Source organism: Coloeus monedula, assembly GCF_965178545.1.
Source record: "Coloeus monedula genome assembly, chromosome: 6".
Taxonomy (NCBI): domain Eukaryota; kingdom Metazoa; phylum Chordata; class Aves; order Passeriformes; family Corvidae; genus Coloeus; species Coloeus monedula.
In genome coordinates, this window is record NC_138786.1 from 58,099,824 (window position 1) to 58,123,204 (window position 23,381).

Genomic DNA, 23,381 nt, shown 5'->3' on the forward strand with positions numbered 1-23,381 from the left:
TGACAAGCCAGCAGCTTCCCTCCTGAAAATTCTCCATTTTGTTCCCTAGAAAACTGCCCTTTCAAGGAAAAAGTCAAAATTTATCATCACCCGGAGCAGCAATATGAAGAGGCCACAAAGGATTGCAGGTATTCTACCATATCATACTGCAGCAAACTCCAGTAGCAAAACAGTGGAACAGGGCCTCTGCCCACGAGGTAGGTCCCACAACTCACTCAGGATGTCCCCTTGTTCAGGCCTTCAAACTCACCATAGCCAGACTGCCATCAGCTTCAGGACCTTCAGTGCCCTCCAAAGCTTGCAGAGATGTTTCTTCACCATGTTTACTGGGTGATTCAGGTATTGCTTCCTCATCCTGGAAAGACAGAGGCAACAGTGGAAATATTTGTATCTTCCATACAGATGTGCAGTAGTGGAGATGTGGCACTTTGGGATGTGGTTTAGTGGTGGTCCTGGCAGTGTCAGGTTTTTGGCTGACTCAATCTTAAAGCTCTTTTCCAACCTAAATGACTCTCTGATTCTATGTTCCATTGCCTTGTTGTGGTAGAGCAGCCTCAAAGAGTAGCAGCCACTCAACCTACTGTGGTCCTGGCCCAAGAGGATTCACAGAGAGCAGTTTTGTTATGCCTGTGGCACTGATGTACAGAAACAAACAATTGCAGCTATCACAACATTACTGAGGCACCATGAGGAACAGAGCAGAATGGCAACAAAACTGTAGCTGATTGGGTGTCCTAGATGCTGATTTTCTCATGTACAAAAAGAACCTCTTCCACAAATCACCCCCTACACTTTAGAGCCTTTCCAGGATTTAGTGAAACAAGTTGCTGCCACTAAATGTGCATTTCTACCTTTGAGGGCTTTGTACAGCTAAAAGGAATGAGTCATTGAATCATTTTGATTGCAGAAGACCCCTAAGGTGACTGAGTCCAACCAGTATGTGCAACAGAAAAAGAGATTCTACACAGCAAGATTTAGTGTGAGATGGAAGATAGGAATAAGGCTACCTTGTCCTGCACTTCTGCAGTTCTCTTGCACTGCAGGCTTCAGCAACACTTAGGACTTATGCGGATCTTTTCCACAAAGATGAGTTTCCCATCCCCATGGAGATAAACCTGAGTGCATTACCTGAACAATGCCATCTGACAAGGTACCAGAAGACCAGGAGGTTGCACTGTCTTCCTTGTGCCTTTCATCATCTCTTTCTGAAGGCCAAAAGCTTGCATCTTTCTCTGTGGCTGTACTTCCCTTTGAAAGCAGTAACAGCTCAGCTTTAGCTTGTGAACAGGAAGCTCAGATATATTCCTTCAGGCCATGTAAAGCACTGCAAACATCTAATAACACCTTGCTCTATTTCTGCCTTATCTATCATATCTGTGCTTCCCAAATCCCACCTCTCTTCTTGCTCTGTAGCTCTGCTGCAAGATGAATGGCAGCTGGATGACACTGATAGTTTTCTCTAGAGGCTGCAGAATATGCTCATTTTTTACAGTATTAAAAAAAAACCTGAAAAAAACCCAAACAAACCAACAACCACCAAACCAGCAACAGGACACTAGTTTTCTCCTGTCCTGTCCCCTAAAAAGTCTTGCATGTAAAGAAAAATTGTGCCAGTGGAGATGTAGAGTGAGAAACCTTGAAACTGAAGTGCTTGGATCAGTAGTAAGGCACCACTTCTCCAAGCAGTTTGGACTTCTTTGCACTATCTTGCCATGGAGTTTTTTTTTCCAAAAGCAATTAACTTCGTCATGAGTCTTTATTCCCTGCTTTGCTCCTCTGTAGTTCACTTGGGCATTTAGGATCTCCAGATTCAGAGCCCAGTTTCCTGTAGTTCCCCCAATCTCCCAGAAATCCCCTCTATCTTAACTTCACTCCCAATAGTCTGTTTTTTCTTAAGTTCAAACATACAAATAAATTTTGTTGTTGCTTTTTATGTTTTGGCATTTCAGAGGCTAATTTTTTCTGAAACACACCTCCACATATAAACATTGGTATTTAAGCCTGTATTTTGCCACTAACACTTCCATAAAGGGGATATTACTAAAAAAGCAATCCCACCAAAAAGCAGGGTCACACCTCACTGAACAAGGTGCTGTGTAATACTGGCACTGGAATATTGGCACACTGGCTTGAGTGCAATTCCTTTGTATCCTGAAGTGATAACAGATATTTTAAGTTGAAATATTTCAGATTTTCACATTTTTCATAATTTCTCCTTTACCAAAATCTTCTGTCTTACATACACAGCTGTATATATATGAAACACGCTGGACTCACCTTACTGTGTAAAGAACAGTCTTCTGATTCTTCATCCAAGGAAGGTAGAAGAGATATCACTCCTCTTTTTTTCAGCTACAAAAATACACACAGAGAGACAACCCCATTAATCATGACAAGAATGGTAAAAGCCTCTTCACTTCTGCACGTAAACCAAAACAAATTTACCACTTGGGATCCACTTTTGGAGAAGCACTGAACATCTGGCAACCGACATTAGTGTCACTGAAAGCTGCAGGTTCTAAGCACCTCTGAAAATTGGGACTTGATGCTGTTAGGTTTCAACAGCACAGCTATAAAAGGGACAAATTTCATTTTGCCCCATGAAAATAATTCACTGAAAATCCCAGAACAACTGATTATCAACAAAACTATCCATGGAGCACTTTGCTGTTGATTGATGCAAACTTTATGTTTAAAGTGAAAAAGGCTAAAAAACAGCCAGAGGCACACCACTCCTGCCTTCTCCTAGACATGCATCACACTCATCCTTCTGAACACAAAGGGGAGGAGAGACAGTATTGATTCACACGGGCAGGGGTGCTCCTCTCACACATGCCACTCCTCCAGGAGCAAGAAGGGTTATTTACCTCCCCTCTTTGGCCCTCAGATGAGTGATCACTTACCTGCTGACCAGAAATATCAGTCCCAATCAGGTCACTCTGTGCTAATACAGGGGCTGGAGGTTCATCTGCTGCTTCAAGCACTTCTTGCTGTAGGCGCTGGTGAAGCTCAGACATGGAATTCTTCATCCCGGTAAGGAAATCTTCCTTTCTTTGGCACAGCTTTATGATTTCCTCTTTTACAGCTTCCATTTCTCCCTAAGGAGCAACAACATCTGTAAGCATCCATTGTTCTTATTTAACCAAACAGCAACGTAACAGATGATACCAGTGATGCCTCTTACTGGTACGGGGGCCATTTCCCCTTTTTCCTTTTTCTGGGCTTTGGGACAGTTCCCCATTGTCACTGCAGGAGATGTCCAGGTACATGCAAACCAACAGCAACAGATGCAGTGCACGACAGCAGCTGCCACTGGTCATACAGAAGTTGGTAGTGTGGAAGGAAATGTGGCAGGCTGGAACTAATTCTAACTAGGTCCTGCATATCCATGAGAATACCAGTTTCCTCCAGGACAGAGGGAATGCAGATGGGTTGCATTACTATGTGTGTCAGAGCAGGTGATGTTACCTCCAACCATCTTCCCTGGAAGCCTGACACTCAACACTTGGGAAAGCCCTGAGGAGGGCAAAGACAGCAAATGAGGGTAGTTCAGGGCTCAGTCTTTGCTGAGCTGGCCTAAAGGAAAAAAACCATTTGATGGGTGTTAGGGATGTGGTTAGGGCTAAAATTATCCCATGTCTTTGAATGCGATACTGGGAGAAATGGACCCCAACAAAGCTCAAGGAAAATGTTTAATGTTCCACAGAGACCAAACAATAACCCAAGTAACTGCAGTAACAAAGGGGGAAACACATATGTCTTGGTCTCCTTCCCGGCCATGACTATTGCTCCAGCCAGTGTTCTGCCCTTAGAGTTTTCTCCCAGGGCTTTTCTTACCACCCAGCCTCCAGGTGAACCAAGAAATCCCAGCAAATAACAGAGTAAGACAGGGCATGGAATGAATTGCCTATTCCCTTCATTACTGGAAGTGCTAAAGCCCTCTGAAGCACTGTTACTTGCTCAGAAGACTGAAACCTGGCTAAATATCCCTGTGCACACTGGGCTCAGTTGATCACAGCAAGCTTTGATGCCAGGCTTGAAGTGAGAACAGCACTGGCTCCACATCATGCTCTGTCATTAGGGATGTTATGCAAGTAATAATCTGTGGCAGATGAAAGCAGCAAGCCTGCTGATTCTGTCGCCACTACAGCTTCTGTTAATAGCTCTAGGGTGGCAGCATGACAGGGAAGGTGGCGGCAGGAACTCCAGCAAATTTTCAAAGGACATGGGAACTCTGCTCTGACAATGCTTTCTTCCTTTTGTACCCTCAAAACCACAAGATAAAATCATCCAAAGGTAGAGGCAAGAAAACATCATTGAAATGAAGAAACAGACATTCATGACAATTTGGCATGTTTTTATCAATGTCCACTAGGAACAGTATATCTATTTATTTCACTGCAGGAGACTTGCCAGCATAGATTTACCAGCTACTCTGTTGCAAACTTAATTAGCCATAGCCTCCTCAGAAACCAAACCTTTCTTAAAATCACTTCTTTTTCTGACATCCCTCAGTAAGACGGGAGATTCCACTGCCCACTTCTATTCATGCAATGCTGTAACTACCAAGTTTTCTGCTAAAACAAGAACTATTAAACATAAAATCCTACACTCAGAGACAAAAACAAGGAAGGATCAGGAAATGAGTCATGCTGAGTACTACATCAAGCCTCCAACATCCAACCAGCTGACAGCAGAGCAGCTATGTACTTAGGAGCCTACTGAGTGATTATAGTTATTAGGCAAGCACAATGTAAGTGTATTAACTTTACTGTGACTGACTGGAAGAAACTGAGCATTTCAGAGGCACTTTATAAATAGTTATTACATTTAATTAGTAATTTCCTGACTTCTGCAGAGCTTAAAACACATCTTAATTTTGCATTAAAAAAAACAATTCATCCATTACAGAAAGTATCTGACTGCAGAGAGAAAAGCAACACATGCTTATCAGTTGATGAAAACACGGTGTGGCAGTCAGGACAAGGAAGGGGGTCTAATGAATCTAACCCCAACCAGAATCCCCTAAAGTACCACAGAATGACCAGCCATCAGAAAGGGACTCAGTTCTGTCCTTAGGCACTATCCCAAGCTGTCACCTCAGGGAAATTAGCAGGATGCTGAGCACAGGTAAGCTCTCAGTGCTGCTTATTGTTTCACCAAATCAGCTGTCATGAAAACAGCCCTCAATTTTTCTTACAAGTTGATATAGGCACAAATGACACATCAAAATCAGTAAGGAGTACATAATGAAAGATACACCCAAGTTGCAAAGTAGTATTAATTGTGATTAATTGCATGCTCACACTATGGCATTCAATTGCCTGCTTGACTGTGGTGGGGAAGGGAAGCACACCAGTATTTCTCAGTGCTCTGCATCACCATGATTAGTGTTTGTCAGGGTAAGTAACACACATGAGAGAGAAAAGAATGAAACTCACCTCTGGACAAGGAGTCTTCTGAGCCTGTGGTTGATCTTCATGTGATATTTCAACCAAATGATTCTTTAGGAGTTGTTTCAACTTTTCAATTTCTTGCTCACATTTTTCTGTTTTCTTTACAGTCTCCTGTGAAATAGCAATCTCCATAAATAATTTTGAAATAAGGAGTACAGAAACAAACAAGTCAGTACGGAAACAAAGTTGAACTGAAGAGTACTAAAGCCTCCTTTGTATCTGTAGTTATGTGTAAGAGAAACTGTGTTTGTTCTGCTAACTTTGCACAACTCCATCCCTCACTAAGTTTATTATTCACTTGCTAAAGACAAACAAGCTGCTCTATCCACAAGTTGAAGTCTGGTGGAGTATTCTGTCTAGGAGCTCCAGAGTGGAACAGTGAATTTGGCTATCAGGTTGAAATGGAGCAGATTTCATCACATTCATTACAATTTAGAAAAGGTTCTGAAAAAGAGAGAAATTACAGGGTTTGATATCAAATAAGGAAGCCTAACTGGTTTTTACTAGTGCTCAAGGCTTTACTGCCAGCTAGTTCTGCACTGACCAAAAATGAGCTGTGCTGTATACCAGGCAAACACTGCAGCTCAGAGGATAACCCAAACCACAATGACAATTTGAATACTTCCAACAAAAATGATAAGCATTCCCACATTGTGAACTTCTTCTGCTTACATGGCTTATAGGAAAACATAATTATATTTATAAACAGCCAAATTCACTTTCACTTGACAGTGACAGTAAAATCTCATCACCCCCCCCCCCCCAGGCTTTACTGTTCATGCAGAAACGGGCAATCTCCCCACACACTCATATTTGTCAGTCATAGCCTGTCATAACGTCTCAGATCACTAAGAAATTGTCACATCTGCAAGTCAGAATATTTTGTGAAAACATTGAATATGCACAGCATTTGGTGGTGCTGTGTTTGTGGACCCAGAGGCTGAGAACCAAAGAATATGAAAGGACTGTTCCTTAGGTGCTTGCAAAAGGTAATGAAGAAACAATGAAGTCAACAGGCTTGATCCTACTCTGCTGAGAGCAGCACCTGAATGACCCCAGAGGTCAAAGATCTCACTGCAAAGTATTCACAGACTGCTTTCCAGAGCAAGGAGTGTCTCCTGCATGAGCAGCAACAATGCCATTTCTTCAGTCACTTCTTCCAAGCAGCACTCCCTCTCAAGAAAATGCAGGCTAATAAGGCTCTAAATAACCATTATTATTTTACTCACAGGTCCTAGAAGAAACTATTTTCCTCACTTAAAAAATGAAAGCCAATTTGAAAGGAAAGATATTAAATTGTGGCCTATAATCTTAGTGCCGTAGGCAAAGAATTAAAGAGGAAAGAAAAAGGAATAGGTCCTCTCATGCTCAGCTTCAATGAGAAAGTAAAAGAAGATCTCCTAAAAGGAAGATTCGCTTACCCATACCTTCAATTCTATATGAATAGGAGTGTTTAGTAATAAGTTAAGTGAGTACTACCTCAAATTTCCTTGACTAACTAAACAGTCTGAATATTTCATATACAGACTCCAATGTCTTCTGTCATAGGCCAATATGTGAATACAGTCACTTACCTGAAGATAATTAATTTGTTTCTGCCTTCTACTCAGGGAAAAGAAAATCTGATTTTATCCTTTATCCAGTATACCAAATTATGCCATATATGTGGGACTGAACTTCTTCCTACAAGTGCTGCCTCTCTTTTGAGTTATTTCCTGGTTAACAGTTGCTCTTTACTTTTCATATCGTGGTAACACTAGAAGACCTGCCCATGGAAAAGGCCCACCTACCCACAGTGTATTTGTTTTGGAAGAGCTTAGTGAAAATGAGGTCAGGAAAGTATCAGATATGCAAATAATACCACTCTCTTGCACAGAAAACCAGTAGAAGCAGATGTGGCTTCCAATCTTCTTCCTGATGACGTTATTTAGGTGTGGGACTTAACAGACCATAATAAAAAACCAGAGGGCAACATTCAACCAAGGACTAAGGCACCTAAAATCCTGGCCCAGAGCACTTTCAATACCTACTACAGGCTTTGTTTCTGATTTACTGTTTCAGGTGTTACAATGCAACTAACTACACAAAAGTTACTGGTGCAATATCCCATTGCCTCATCCATAGCTAAATATGGACAAACTCATCCAAAGACTAATCCCTGGGGGGGGGGGGGGGGGGAAATGTATTTATTTTTATATATGAAGCTTGGCTGCCATTAGCTTTCCTCTCTAGCAGGATTCTTACCACATTTTTTATGCAGCACTCAAAATGCCATGGTTTAATGGCTTTTTCTTTTGTTACACCTTAGGTGGTGCTAGACTTGTATTGCAGTACTGCTGCTTTCAACCCATTCAACTGCACTGGAAAATCTCTTTTGCACAGTTTAATACACTAGCTGTCAAGAATTGCAATTTTTCCAATCTGTTTTCTCACAAAGAAATTTCATTCACCTGCAGATTGTTGGGTGTCTACAAGATAAAGGCAAATGCTGAGCAAAAAAAGGTCACAGCTTTACAAAAAGGAGAAAAATCTAAAATTTGACCTAATACTCTACACAAACCAATTACAAGTGTCATGATAACAACTGATAATTTCAAAGCACCCTGTTTGTGATGTTTTTAAAGTGTTTTGAATATTCTCCATTATTTCATCTGGTAGCTCTAAAAAGGGTACATTTTACCACATCCATTTTTTCAGACATAAGAAATTGTATGGACCAAAAAAAAAGAAAAAAAAAGGATTGTAGGGATTATACAGCTCTAACATAGCCATTGCTTTTTTCTGAACTCCAAGCATGCACTAGTCATGTGGCATGCTTGAGTTTTTCTCTTTGTGTGGTGCTCTTAATTTCACAAACTGAAAATCAGAGATGGGCATTCCTGTTTTAGGTGTCACTTGTGTCTGCCAGGCCCCTGAAACACCCAGTTAGATGTTTTAAAGCATTCTGCTGTACCCTAACACGTTAGGAAAACCAGATCAGCAAAGATAACATAACACTTTTCTAGGTGCTGTCAGCATCCTGCAAAGAAATGGATGGGTCAAACAAGAACTTTCATTCCTCTGCTGACGTGGGAACCTGCGTTACCAAGCTCCAGATTTCCTCCAGCCTGGGCAATGAAGCACGACCAGGCCCTGAACTGGAACTTCCCTGAGCTGGTACAACCACACTGCTCAGTGAAGTGCTGCACAGAGACTCCTTCAGGTTTGGAGCTGTTCCATAACTCTCACTGTCCCCGAGTTAACACTCACTGACCCATCAGCACTGCCTTCTCCTGTGCTGTATCACCTCTGTTTCCAAACCCAGCCTGGCCAACAGCATCTCAAAGGTCTCTGTCACATGCTGGCCTGCTTCAAAACAGTGAATTAACCAGGACACAGCTGTAGGGAATGGCCACTTTCCTGGCTCACTGATTTGGATCAGTAAAAGACCTTCTGCTGTTAGCAATTTCCACCTAATGGCTGTCAACAAGAATTTCCATAGTCAAGGTGAATTTAAGGAGTTGAATGTTGCAGATGTGAGCACCTACAACTAACACTGGACTTTCATCACCAGTGCAAACCTGGGGCATGAGACACCTGAGCCTTCATTTCTTCTACAATATGGTGCCAGCTGTGACTGAATTGGAAAACTGAAATGCATTTCAAGACTTCAGTGTGCTTTGGTGCAGGATCAAATTAAACAGGAAGAACAAAAAACAGCCCCAAACCATTACACAGAAGACACAGTAGGTGTAACTACTGGCTGCAAAAGCAACATTGTTTAAAGATCAAAATTTCCCTAAAAAAAAGGTGGTCCAGGTGACTGTCAGAAAAAAACCCCATCAATTACCTCCAGCAGCTCATTTTGTTCCTTAGTAATTTTTTCTAATTTCTTCAGTTCTCTCAAGAGTTGTCTTGCTCTTTGGAAGACTGAGAAAGGTTGCATTTTCAGCCCTGGCAGCTGAAGTGCATCTTCATACGACTGTATATGAACAATAGTCTTCTGCATGGGACCAACATGCTCAAGTATAACCTGTCAGGATACAGGATAGATGATGGATGTGATACTGAGTTAGAAAAATCAACACCATAAATTTATACTACACTAATGATGAGCAAAAACTGTCTTTGGTGAGTTTCCCATTTAAGAAGGAAGAATATTTTAATCCCCATATGGGCCATTCACTTAAGAGTTGGACTCTATGATCCTTGTGGGTCCCCTACAACTCAGAATATTCTCTGATTCTGTGAATCTTGGGAAAAATAAATGAAAATCCACGGTGAGTTTGTTTAAAGCAAGACAAAGATATAATTTATATTTACAATTCTGGTTTTTCTGTATATACATACATAAAGTTTGCACAGTGACAAAAAAGTGTCACATTCAGATTAGTTGCTATTTACTAAGCAGCTCATTTCAAAGCAGAACATCACTGGCAGTGAAGACAGTTAAAAACTGGTGCAAATTCTTTGACGTCACTCTAGGCAAATTCTGGTTTTTGTCTTTTGTCCTGCAAACCAGTCATTTTATGATGGTCCCAAAAGCAGCCTAATAAACATAGATGAGATGATGAATTGAGATGAAGTCAGCAGAAACCCCTGAAGATGGCTTTCCTGTCAAGGACAGCATTTCATATCACAATACTTTGAGTGAATGCCCAGTTTACAACCACCTTGATCATTTTGGGAAGAACAGAAGTGTGCCCTTTCATAGCACAATACGTGTTTTATGGAAGACTCAGTGATCAATTTATGAAAGACAGAATGGCAATAGCAACTCATAACTTCTCGGTTCTCCTGAAGAAATATGAAATCTCACTGGAACCTCATTCAGCAGGGAACTCCAGAAGAAAAAGGTAATATAAATAAAAACCACCTGTAGGGTTTTTAATGACTAACTTTTTTGTTGAACTCCCTCTCAAGAAGATTTTGTTTTGAAATGCCCCAGTGGGAAGAGAGATGGTTATTCTCTCATTCATAAGAAGTCTGCATCAGAATTTTTGTACTATCTGGGCTTTGATTTACAGTAAGGAGATATGTGAACATTATTTTCTTGAAGAAATATCACTTCAGTTTTTCCATGTAATGTAGTTACTACAAAATTGTTCTCTGGATAACCAAGCTGCACAGCTTTATTATGAGAGTTACACTGCTATGAAAGGTATGATGGTATTTTTATTCCTCACCTGAATCTGAACCCATACTTTTTGTATTTTAGGCAGATAACACTGTGGACTGCATGTGGTGTGAAATAAAAGGATCATCTGCTAAAATTTGCCACCATTTTTTGAAAAATAAGGCCAAATTTTTTAACTTCAGATTTCAGTTTGGTGCAAAGTAGAGTGGTGTGCAGCAAACATCTCTTGAAAATAAGGCCACAAACTTCCCAAAAAATGGAGATCCTCAAATGGGGCAGCTATGCCCGACATGAGTTTAAGTTACACAGTCGAGTTCTCTGTGGGCATGTTCTCAATAGTGCTTTAATTTCAAGTGTGTGTTCAAACCATGACTGTGCTTCTTGAAAGGGTCTCTCAACAGTCTCACCTCAGGGTTTACACTGATCAGGAAAAAAAGAAAGCCTAAATAGGAGTTTCCACAGACCTGTCCATGCTTAAGCTGGTCCTTAGGAGAAAATTCTAACAGATCTTCTGATGACAGGATTGTCTTCATTTCTGCAACATCCTTCTCAAACACTTTCACATGAGATTCAATGGCATCCAATTCCTAGATTTTGGGAACAAAGGGAGTATTTGTAGATAGCCCAAACACCAAAGCCAACTTGCAGTTCTGTCTTTTCACTTTAAAAAGAAATACTGAAAAATGACTACAGCACAGCCAGAATATGTTAAAGAATGCTATCAATCAAAAGGCTAGTTATTATAAATTATGTATAGTCATAACTTCTAAAGGAATTAAGTATTTAAGATCATCTGGTCTGTTTTAAACCCTGAATACAGAACTGAAATATCCTTGAAAATTCACATTCTAAATTACTAGCGGTAAGAAGACAGTTTTCCAGTGGTGAGAGTAACCAGCCTAGGCAAGTGCTGTAATCATACTGTTGCAGCTTCCAATAGGAAAAGATTTACATCAGATGGAAAAGGAATCCACATACAGCTGTTTGTGAACTCCCAGAGACAGTCACAAAGTAGAATAGGCTGGAAGGGACCTTGAAAGATCTCTGGTACCCATCAAAGCAGGGCACTTGGGGTCTGATCCTACTGAGATTTGGGTATCTCTTGAGCTGGGGATATTAACCCTGCCTGGAGCCCCTGATCTAGTGTTTGACCAATCTTCACTGAAAAAAAAAAAAAAAAATCCTTCCTACTATGTAGATGTAATTTCCTTTGTTACACTTGAGATCTCTTACTGCTCATCTTTTTGCTGCACATCCCAAGAAGAGTCTGGCCCAGTCCTGTCTGTAGTCTCCCATCATGTAGCAGAAAACAGCAGCAATATCAACCTCTCACCCCCAAGCTTTTCTAGGCTGCACCAACCCAGGCTCCCAGCCTTTCCTCCTACATCCTGTGCTAATCCTGAACTTCACAGCTTAGTTACCAAATGCCTTCTGAAGGTTTGTTTCCAAACAGTTAATTTCCTCATTTGGCACACCTACAAAAACCAGCACTAAACTCTGTTTTCCATGCAGGTGATATAACCTGTATTTCCTAACACATGATGAAGCTCTCATTAAAGGCAGTTATGGGTCACCCAGACTTACATCAGCCACATGCAGGATTTGTGGAAGAACCTCTGCTATCTCCTGCTGTAAAGTTGCTACTTGAACATCTATTTCGTTCAGCTGTTGCATTACACTGTCTGTTTCAAAGATGGGTGTCAGCTCCTCCAGCTCCATGAAGATACCATGCAGGAGATTTTGCTTTTGCTCCAAGTCTTCCAAAGCCATCTGGAGACAAAGTAAGAGCTTAGTTTGATACATCACTGCTGAACATTAAAGTTACATAGAGGTAAGGATTAGAAGGAACAAAATGTTCCAGAAAATATCAGGCTAGTTGTGCATGATGTGACGTTTCTTCCCCTGCCATGAACTGGTTCAGCTTTTGGATTAACTGCAGTGAACACCAGAACGAAGAACAGCAAAGGCTGCGAGAAATGCATGTGATCCATTTGTCTGGGTGGTGTGTGAAGGAAAGGACTGAATGCATGTCTCCACTCTAATACAAGCCCTGGGTGCACTTCCAAATCCACTCCTTTCACAGCCCAGAACACACAAAACATTCCAATTCACAAGCACAGGAGACAATAAGCTTTTGCCACAAAAAATGTTCATGGGTTTTGGAAATCCCAGTCTCCCCACTGTGGCTACATGCTTTTGTAACTATCAGCCCAGAATGGGCAGCTACTTCCTGTCAAGAATTCTTACTAATCTTACTACAAAAATCTATGTTTAGAACACCAGCTTTCTCACTTGGTCTAAGCCAAGGAGTGGATGTACAGAAAACTCGATTTTTAAGTACAAAATTGCCAGAATTTCTTTTTGGCACTGGCCCTGATCTTCCCTGTAATATTACAAACATTCGATTTTTGAAATTACCAATCAGAATTCCCTTCAAGGAACAGTGAGCACAGCCTTCCAAACCACAACTCACTTCAAAGTTTCCATCTAGCACACAGACATCAAAAAACCAGCACTTTGCCGTTTTGGCTCACATACAATACAGAAAGAATCCTATATATGCAGGCAGTAAAAACTGACCACAGCCACTCAGCAGGGTTACAGAAGACAATCACACATTTTTGGAAGATGTACAACAGTTCAACACTTGCACAAGATAGGTATGTCCAACACCAAAAAGCATCTGTATTTCATGAGCGTCAACTATAACTATTTTTCACTTAAAGTAGGTTTACTGAAAATGGTAAGTTATTTATGTCAGTAACAATTAAGAATGGAAAACTGCATCTGTGCAGAGCAACTAGTGCTAACAGGACCATTTATGTGCATCAGCTCTTACCTGGAGCTCATCAGTATGTTTGCGTAAGCTTTTTGCAGAGTCGTGCTGAGCATCTGCTCTCAGCAAACTGTTGGTGCTTTCTATCCAATCTTTCACATTCTTCAAGTGCTCCTCATATTCTTCCATCTTGTTGGTAGCCTAGGAAATAACAGGATTTTACAGCAAGTCACAAGTGAATTGCTGTTCACTGTATAGGATAAATACATCTGTGGACAAGATTAAAAGAAATCAGGATGCATTTGCATCATGGTCAGTTAAATCAGCATGGTGAAATAAAACCCATTTTTCAGAAATGGTTTCATGATTTCAGGCTATCCCCTCTCATCCAAGGTAATTTTGGTGCTTGCATGCTTACACTTTATGGGAGCATTGTTACAAGTTACACGGCAATGGTACTTTAATAGACAGCCCTTTAGCAGAGTCTGAGAGAACCATCTCAACACCCACCCAGGGGCAAGCATTCCCCACATGAACCCCTCAGCCATGGTTTGAGCCAGCCCTTTGGGGTAGCCACTCCGGAAACCCCACCTACAATAAGCCTTCCCACAGCAGGCTTGTGACTCTACTCATTTGACAGCCTCTGATGATGTTTCATGCAAAGCCTTCACTCTGGTTTTTTTATAGGATTGGTAAAAAACCAGTTCCATTTGGACCTACCTTGTTGAGAATGGCAGTTCTGCGCTCAGCACGCTGTGAGACCTGCTGGTACTGCTGCAAGGGGGCCACCAGGATATCCATCAACTCCTGTGCATGGCAGGAATTCTGCTCCACTATATCCTGCACCTCTGCATCCAGCTCGTTGAGTTTGTAATGCCAAAGGTCCAGCATATCCCAAATTTGCTGCATGTGGAGAGAAGGGAAATGACATATAAGGTCAGGCTCAAAGGTAACAGCAGCTCTTCACGTGGGATATGTGGAATTGCAAAGGTTTCAGAACTGATACGATGAGAAGAGAACACTTTGCATCTACTGGTGTGATTCACAGTTGAAAAAAACATGGATTTTCCTGTGAGAAAGAACATATTCACCAGCTAAATGCTTGCTTGTACTTCTCCTTTTACAGACATAAAATGAATGGAAGACCACTTTATGCTGAACAAGGCTCTGTAGAAACAACTAAAAATCTTTTAACACCCACAAAAATTTTTTTTGCAAGATTACCTTCTGAACTTCTTTGGCTTTTGCAATGTTTTCACTCCTCTGTTGTAACATCTTTTCAATAGCTTGAAGGCCATTGTTAATAGTTTCTGCTTTTCTTTTCAGCACATACTGAGGAGAGTTCTGCAAGATTTCAGAGCTAACCTGCCAGAGCAAAGAGAAAACAGTAGGGGCGATTACAAAGATCTACTTGTTTCTGTGCACCACTTCACCAAAAATATTAAAATTCTTTTTCATTTCTCTTGACAAGTCACTTCAAAACACCAGAATGGAACTACATTTGAAGGGAGAAGCACTAATGTGAGCGGGTTCAACATCTACATGTTGTTCACTAATTTGCTCTCATTAAAAAAGCCTGGCTCAGAAAGGCAATCCCTGAGGAAACAAGCCCTGAGGCACTGCCACTCCCTGGGTGCTTTGCTTCACCCTGATCTGCAACAGAGGCTGCTCATGCTGCATGGTGGGAAGGGTCACACTTGGATTTATGCTGTAAGAAACCCAGAATGACACCTTTATGTCTTAGCTGACAGCTGTGACTTCCATGTAACAAACAAGGGAATATCAAAGTGCATCATTGCACAGCAAATTTCTCAATATAAACTTGGAGATTTATCACTAAAATAAAAAGCTCTGAGGAACTTAATTTCACTCTGCAGGACTCCATAGAAATGAAAAATTGGTGCACTGGGGGGGCCTGATTTTCCATGTAAAAAGAAAAACTCTCAAAGCTGAAGTTGAGTAATTGCCTGAGCACAGGACTGAGCAACACACCGTAAGCTACCAGGTTACAAAGGACTAGATAAAGTGCAGGGAGGGAGAAAGTCCTTAATCTTGCCCAAAAGTGACATCTTTTCTTACAGCTCTGCTGGCTGCTAGGGTTGGCCAAGCACCAGGAAATTGCTAAATTTTTCGTGTGCTGCAGCCCTAGGATTTAGGGAGCAAATGCACACTGAATAGTTTTATGCTGCCTTGATGCAAAAGATTTTTAATTTAGTAGTTGTTTTAGTTTGAATCTCCTAGTACTGTAATACTTTATCCTTGTTGTGGGATGAGGAATTAAGATAATTTTCAGTTAAGGAATTAATTATCTACTCATTTCAGGACCAGTTCTTTCACTCCAACAGGTAATATGTGCTTTGGGATAACCTTTTATCTCGGTAAAAGAAACAGTAAACAACCACAAAAGCTCAAAGCATAAATACTGTTTTGCTTTCCTTCTCTCCTCCCAGTTGTTGGTTCTGAAAAGACTAGTCCCATTTTGAAACAGAAACTATAAAGTTAACCAAATTAAAACTCACAAGCTTTAGTTAACATGTGCTAAATATTTTATGTAAGGTAAAATGAAGGAATAATTTGATAGACACTAAAAAGTAACTGGATTTCAAAACTGTTTTATTAAACTTTCAAGTTTTATCAAGTTAGCAGAGCTTTAACTTTAAAATTAACATTAAACATTATTATTTCTGGAATATGAGAACTGAAAAGGTTTTTTTTTCATTTTTAAAATAACACAAATGAGTAACAATGATGGTAATTGTACCAGGCTAAAAATTGGACCCCGAACTAAGAGTATTACTCCATTTTCCCCTATTTTGCTTTCAGCTAACTGCTTATATCCCTTGTAGATAGAAAATACTGCAAAAAAACTGATGCAATGGGATTCAGTTATTTAAATTTCCTGCCTGATTTTAAAGGAAGGCGACCATGTCCTCAGGGGTGGTAAAAAGAACCATGTCACAGTACCCTACCACGTGTCCAAATTACATTAAAAAAAAAAAAAAAATCCCTTTTCAAAGTCCTTTCTTAACCCAGTTTTGAAAGTATTTTCTCATTCAAGCTATGGAAACTTTCCAATCAACTTCGACTACTAGTTCCCAGTTTAAGAATCAGATTGGATAGAAGACAGCATCCATATCATATTAAAACTTCACTGCTAAAGGTTCTCCCATGTCCATTTTTAATAAAAAATAAAAATGTTATATTCACACTGTTCACTGTAAGGTTATTCTAGAAGGAGACAGTTAACATGAGGAATCTTTCCTCACACATCAATTTTCACTGAGAAGAAAACGCAAACAAAAATAATCTGCGTTTCAAGTTGAAATTTAGAGCTATGATATTCATCAAATACAGCTGTATTTATACATTGCAAATAGATAAATATGAAAACCACATCAACAGTTACCTTCTCTTCTAGGTCTTGCAACACTTTCTTGCAGTCCTCCAGCTGTGTTTCGATCTCTGCAGGAACTATGGTGTACATTTCAGAATACTTGGTCCGAAGTTTCTTCATGATATCCTCCAGAGCTTGACTCTCTCTACCAATCACACTCTGAAGCTCCTACAGAATTAAGAATAACTTCAGCAGTTTTACCCAGGTCTTAGTGAGTGCATGTGTGTAAATGCACAAATACATATATATGTGTATGTACACACATACATAATGCATTTTGTATTTCCTACCATGACTATGGTTTGGAAAAGTTATTTTTGTGATACCAAACTTAACTTGATTACCTCTGCAAGCAGATAAACACTAAGAAATACTGACTCATTTAATCAAATGATGCTTTTCAATCTGTAAGAATTAATTAAACCTGATACTGCTCCATGTCGGGGAAGTGACGCACTGATATTCATTGACAGGTACAGCAAAGGGACTATCAGAAGAACTCCTGTGATTAAATGTTAACCTTTGTGCTCTCCCTTGTGCCCAAAGTGCATTTTTCCCTTTGAAAGACGTTTAATAGCCAACGTCCATCCCTTCATTATTATAAACAACACAAAGGCCACAAAAAGCAACAGGTTTCAGGCTGAAGTGTCTGCTTTCAGGCAATTATACAGAGCAGCACAGCAGGTTCCTCTCAAAACAGTAGTTTCCAGTTCTGCATGAAGAATGTAGGTTTTATGAGATAAAAGAAACTTGAACAACTGTCTACAGCCTGTGGCCTAGAAATAAAATCTGAGCTAAGTCCTCCTGCAGAAAGAATGAAGAAATCCATTTGTTTGGAAGGTTTTCTAGAGTTTCAGGTTGGAAAGTTCTGTTTGCTGGCTTTATGGTTCCTTTCCCTGGTGCTCAGCTGTTTGAGAAACTCAAATGTTAACTCAAGGTATTGGGAAAAATGAGCCAAAGCTCCTACCAGGCAATGAAAGCCACTAAAATTGACTGCCTTTGCTTTTTCAGTCAGGAGCAATGGTAATCCATTAATTCATAGTCTTCACTTGGGAACCTTCTCCTTCACACAAATGCAACACACAGAAATATGTAAGAGACTGAGATTGATTTATTTTCTGTCATCCCACAACAACTGGGTCTGATATTAAAAAAAAACCCCTCAAACCCACAAAACAGCTGTGTGCCTCATTCTCTCAGGGAGAAGGCTGCTGTTGTCAAATGGCCCAATTAAGATTGTGCCAATATTTATGAGAGTTCACAGATTCCCTAACTTGAACTGGAAAGAATCACTTACAACTCTCGTCTCCAAAACAAAGATGTCTCTACAAACTGGTTTCTGTGTATTACTGCATGTTCATATTTCAGATTATTTAGCTGGAAAGCAGATGCCTGTCAAAACTGTCCCAATTTTTTTTCTAAGGGACAAGATAGTAACACTTCCCCTTTTCATCTGTGTGGGTGAATTAAAACTTTTGTCACCCAGGTAAATCAGGTTTGTCATCTCAAAGTGTAATAGGTATTTCCACTCAATAGCTGCAATGGAGTCCTGACTAATGCTATAGATTTCATATGAACTAGATTTTCTTTGGAAGTAAGGGATGAAACTGCCCTGCAGATTTTGGCTCACTGGTGTTTGGACTACGTAAAATTAATGAATTCTTCAATCCTTGCAGCTCAATCCTCTCAAAAGGAACAGGCCTGCTGTGACATACTGCTAAAAAGAAATCACTTGATGGAATTGCTGCTAACATTTGCTTGTGCCATTACTATCAGAAAAAGGAACAATGTGAAAACTCACTTTTGGGTGAATTTTTAGGAGCTCAGAGTAGCAAAGTTTGGATGTGAGGGAAAAGAGCAGGCAAAAAGCACCTGCAGTAGTAAAATTTCCTTCTGGATACAAAGAACTCAGTAAAAAAGCAGACGCAACTCTAAATTCTAATTCTAAATAATTTTAAACAGAAAACCAGCCCTTTCAGACAAATTCAAGGTCTTACCACAATAATGCTAGCTCATGGGTTTTCAGAACTTCCTAAACATGAAATAAACGTTTCTCTTTCAAGCTAAACCCCTATCTGCTACTGTGGTCTTTGGCTGCTGTATTTTTCCTAGAACTGTGCTACAATGGGGACACCCAACCAGTTCTTATACAAGACTCAGCAAAGAGAGCCCAAATCTGTACTACACTTTAGTAGGCTAAAACAAATAAATTATGAAGTTCTATAGTTAACAGATAACTGGATTAAATAGAATTAAAAAAAATTTTTGATCAAGATTTAAAAATTATGATAGCAATATAAACACAATAGGAGTAATTTGAAACAAATATAATTCAAATAATAAATAAATAAGTTCAGGAACTGTTAGGAATAACAGTATTTCATAAAGTCAAGAAATGCAGAAATGTGTAGACTGCTGGTGGCTGCTGGTGGACACTGTGGTCTTGATCACAACTTGATTTTTAAACATCATTTACCAGGTTAACCCCCAGTGTGGGACATCAAATCCAGAGCATCTGAAGCTGTGCTGGGTAGGTATGCAGAGGGGAAAGAATGCAGGGTGTACACTACACATTCCTTTTAGGAAGCAGCCCTTCCTAAAAGGAATGCAGCTGGCTGTGAATTTCTCTGCAACCTGGAAATACTTCCATGCCTGCTAACTGAGTCACACAGAGGGGAAAAAAACACAAACCAAGACCATGGCAGGGCCAGTTGTATTCTGCTGAGCCAGATTCTTTGTCTTTAAGTCAATGTGCATAGACCTTGCCATTAACTTTATCTGGAGCAAGTTCAAGCACCAGCATAAACCAGGAGATACTCTGAATGTCACAATAACAGAGCTGTTACCAACCTCCAGCTGTTCTGCCTTTCCATCAGCATCCTGCAGTAACACAGATGCAGCATTCTGTAATGCATTTGTCACAGCACTTATTTCTTCAGTGACCTTGTTCCTCTCTTGAATCTCAGCTTTCACAGAATCTTTATGGTCTTGAGCCTTTTGGTACAACCTATGGAAGATTACCAGAAAGAATACATTGCTTTAGATTCTACACCAAGTAGGAGCAAAGAGCATGCTTAATACAGATATTATACAGGTAGATATCCAGAACCACATTTGTCTGTAATTTAGCTTTTTTTCCTGTTATTAAATCTATGAGTTTATGTCACTTATAATCTCAGTTTCTTTAAAGTGAATCTTCAGATAGTGCTAAACAAAGGACATTTGGTAGACGAAATCAGATAGCAGGCATATTTAAAGAGCAAGCAGAGGTCAAGTTCTCAGAGTCTGAAGATCCTGGCAGAGCATATGTTGCTCACAAAGATTCCCATGTCCAAAAACAGACCCGGAGAAGTGCGAGTACAATCACCAGGTTTGTAAAAAATCTTTGGAGCGAATTTTAGACAGTGGCACCCACATAATAGGATAAAAGTTCCAAAAGACACAAGGTCTGATTTTCCTAAGAGTGGACGATCTCAAAATTCACAAGAGCTTGGAACCTCTAAAACTGACTATTGTTCCTTGATTCCTACTGCATTTGAACACAAACTGCAGCCCACAAATGATATGGCCAGGCTCAGGTCCTCTCCCTAAATAATATCCCCCAATGCCCATACTGGAGACAGCAGATGGCTGAGATAGAGAATTGGTCTGACCCAGCAGAGCATTCATTGTCTTTTTAACTGCATTACAGCTTTTATATATTCTTTGATATCCACTAAAATCCTCTGCTTGTAAATAGTCCTAGCTCATATCTTCAACAGAAATCTCACACCACTTACTTTTTACAGCGCTCTTGCATTGCCTTTATCTCACACAAGGCAGGAAGGGCAGCTTCTCCCTCAGCATTTTCAGGTGTATTCAGGATGTTTCTTATCCGGTGAAGAAGCAAGAGTAAGAGGAGCTGTTGCTGGTTGATGTTTTCTTCGAATGAGTTCACAAAATCTAGTAACTCCACCAGTTCCTCTCTGGTGGCCTTTTCTTTCTCTTTAAGGCTTTCTGGCTGTTCTTCCTGGAGCTTATCGAGAATTATTGTTTCTCGTTCCAGCTAAGTAAACACCAAGGCAAGGCATGAGATAAGCTGCTCTTTTATTCCACCACCTTAAGTTACATTATTCATTTACTCACATGGGTGACTAAGTATTGGGAATTACACAGTCAGAACCTGAACCGCTGAAGTGTGACAAAACATCTGAGTTTGCTTTAACAAAGCTCATAACCCCTTGCAGAGTTGTTCTGGGTTCAGAGGGTTGAATAAATATCCCCCCCTATTTCTGACTCTGGGTTCAAGAAAGGGTGGGGATAACTGAGCAACGTGTGGGAAATGATGTCCTGCACTGATCTCAGCCCTTTAGAGGCCATTTTACTCACAGCCCCATCCCTACCCCCCAAACTTACAGATGCTGAGCAACTCACCTCTTCATTGATGAATTTCCATTCCTGCTTTAGTTCTTCACAGGTAATTTCCAGTCCTTTGGCTGCCTCAAGCAAACCCAGCCAGTTTTCCCACAGCACTGCTACAATCCTGGCCAGGGCCCTGTCACTTCCTCTGCATAACCTCATCAGCTCTCCAGAGATCTGCCTCAGCTTCACAAGCTCCTCTTCAGCAGAGTCAATGTTGGAGACTAAAATCTTAGAGGAAAAAAACCCACATAAATAAGTAAAATGCTACAGTCAGAAGTATTAAAGAAGTATTCAGTAACATGATTAGGATCCTCTAGGAAAATGGCAATTGCTCCACTAAGCTGGTATAATAGGGTCATGATAAGAGAATTCATTTGGCTAAGACTGTGGAGAAAGATGGGGTAAATGAAATGTTTGATTTCTACAGCAGTAAGATATACTCATTTCACATGGTCTATTACACCTGGTCTTTTAACAAGTATATAAATGTATTAACATATTCTGTGGTTTTATATATACATATAAGATAAAGATTTTATCCTAAATTTATATATATAAGTACAGAATAAAGAATTCCACTTCTTTCTACTATGATATCACATAGTATATATAGTGTGCATAGCTGCACTAGTTTTGCATGAGCTTTTCAAGTTCTTCACAGCCTTTCTTACCTTGCTTTCTTCCAAATGCTCCAAAGATTCTTTATAAGACATTGGAATCTTAGACAAAGACTGTCTAAGCATGTTTTCCAGTTTCTCAAGGTTATTACACACTTTATCTTTGGTTTCTGTATAGCTTCTGTGTTTTTCAAAATATCTGCATGAAACAATAAATGATGCAAATCAAAATTTGTTGTTGTTGTTCCTCTCTCCACCCATAACGCCCAACAGAACAAAAGTTTTAAAAAACCTTATGAACTTCTAGTCCTGACTGTTTTGCAAGTTTCTGTCGATTAGCATTTGTTAAACACCTCAGCTTTGATGCCTGAGGTACTGACCACTGGATCATGATTTAGCAGTTTAAAAATCCTTTACTCTCCCTCCCAGACTTTTTCTATACATGTATCTGAAGGCCCCCCAGACCTCTTCTGTACCTGAAGGAAGGAAACTACAGCCTGTGCCTTGTTTGGGCTTTACTTTCTCAAGCCATCAGAACAGCCTGTGGAAGACATGAGTTAGGGACCCTCTGAAAACTATTCTAACCTCCACCAGCATTTAAGACTGTAGACTAGAGACTGTAGAAATGTGCTTTCTTCTGATTCTGGCACCCTATGATCCTCATTCAAGCCCCATGTTTTGGAATATACAAAAAATGACTGAACTGTAAATTAGTAGCAATATGGTTACTGTCTGGCAATTTTCTTTCCTTAACAATCACACCTGAGAACAACAGGAATGCTTACAGTTCTTTCTGCTGGAGTTTATGAATACCTGAATTTCCACCAGAGCAGAAACACCACTTGATTTATTTTCAGTCAAGTTTCTCATAATAAGGAACAAGATCTATGAAGACCTCTTAAACCCACCTCTGTTCATCAGCTTCCTTTCTTTGAGCCTTCTTCCTTAATGCCAAACTCTTATCCACCAGTTCTCTTAAAGCATTTTCCAGACATACTTTGTCTTCTGGTTTCACTAGGTTTTTCAGCTTGGAGTGCAGATTTTCTAAGTCAGCCTTTGCAGAGTTGAACTCTTTCCACTGTGGAGTCTGACAGATCTCCTCTGAGCTACAGAGCTCTGCTGCAGCAGCCTGGGCTGGAGCTTCATAGTCCTCGAGGAACCTGGCAGCCCTCTGAAGGGCCTTGGTATAAAGCTCACCAGCCCTACATGCCTCTTCCAGGGCACTCTGAAAGCATTAAAAAGACAAAGGAACAATAAAGAAAGACTGCTGTGCTCCTCTGGATCACCACATGGTCTTAAAATTTCACACTTGGCTGTCTTTGAGACCAATGCTCCCAAAACTGGCCTGAGGAGGTGAGGAGGACATGTGGCAAACACATTTTGCTACCTATGCAGACACAGAGCAGTGGTGTAACCCATGGACTGATTGCCCTCAGGACAGGAATTATGTTCACCCTTCCTGATCATATTGGTCTGACCTGTGCTTTAATCTTCTTGGTCATTCCCAACTGGTAAAACTTCTCCTTATAGCAGAAACAAGGTGCTTGGATTTTTTCATCATTGTCACCATTGAAAATGTTGCCTATAATCACAGGATGACTGCACCCAGTCTCTCTTCAGC

General features: G+C 40.3%; 1 protein-coding gene across 4 annotated transcripts in view; it reads right to left on the bottom strand.

Annotated features, from left to right (window-relative positions):
- SYNE2 (spectrin repeat containing nuclear envelope protein 2) overlaps window positions 1-23,381 on the bottom strand; it is a 174,294-nt gene that overhangs the window by 72,437 nt on the left and 78,476 nt on the right. For 3 of the 4 annotated variants that reach the window (XR_014226546.1, XM_082284462.1, XM_082284461.1), the window contains exons 51-67: window positions 22,669-22,985; window positions 21,815-21,959; window positions 21,156-21,371; window positions 20,522-20,787; window positions 19,593-19,749; window positions 16,755-16,910; window positions 14,573-14,713; window positions 14,069-14,251; window positions 13,412-13,549; window positions 12,157-12,342; window positions 11,037-11,159; window positions 9,286-9,468; window positions 5,442-5,567; window positions 2,904-3,098; window positions 2,278-2,352; window positions 1,129-1,248; window positions 251-355 (exon numbers count right to left, since the gene is read on the bottom strand). Coding sequence is in view for 3 of the 4 variants with exons in the window: in XM_082284462.1 (XP_082140588.1) it covers window positions 251-355; window positions 1,129-1,248; window positions 2,278-2,352; window positions 2,904-3,098; window positions 5,442-5,567; window positions 9,286-9,468; window positions 11,037-11,159; window positions 12,157-12,342; window positions 13,412-13,549; window positions 14,069-14,251; window positions 14,573-14,713; window positions 16,755-16,910; window positions 19,593-19,749; window positions 20,522-20,787; window positions 21,156-21,371; window positions 21,815-21,959; window positions 22,669-22,985 (2,832 nt within the window). In the remaining variant the exon portion in view is untranslated. The remainder of the gene's footprint in view (window positions 1-250; window positions 356-1,128; window positions 1,249-2,277; window positions 2,353-2,903; window positions 3,099-5,441; window positions 5,568-9,285; window positions 9,469-11,036; window positions 11,160-12,156; window positions 12,343-13,411; window positions 13,550-14,068; window positions 14,252-14,572; window positions 14,714-16,754; window positions 16,911-19,592; window positions 19,750-20,521; window positions 20,788-21,155; window positions 21,372-21,814; window positions 21,960-22,668; window positions 22,986-23,381) is intronic. The other variant, XM_082284463.1, reaches the window with a different exon arrangement.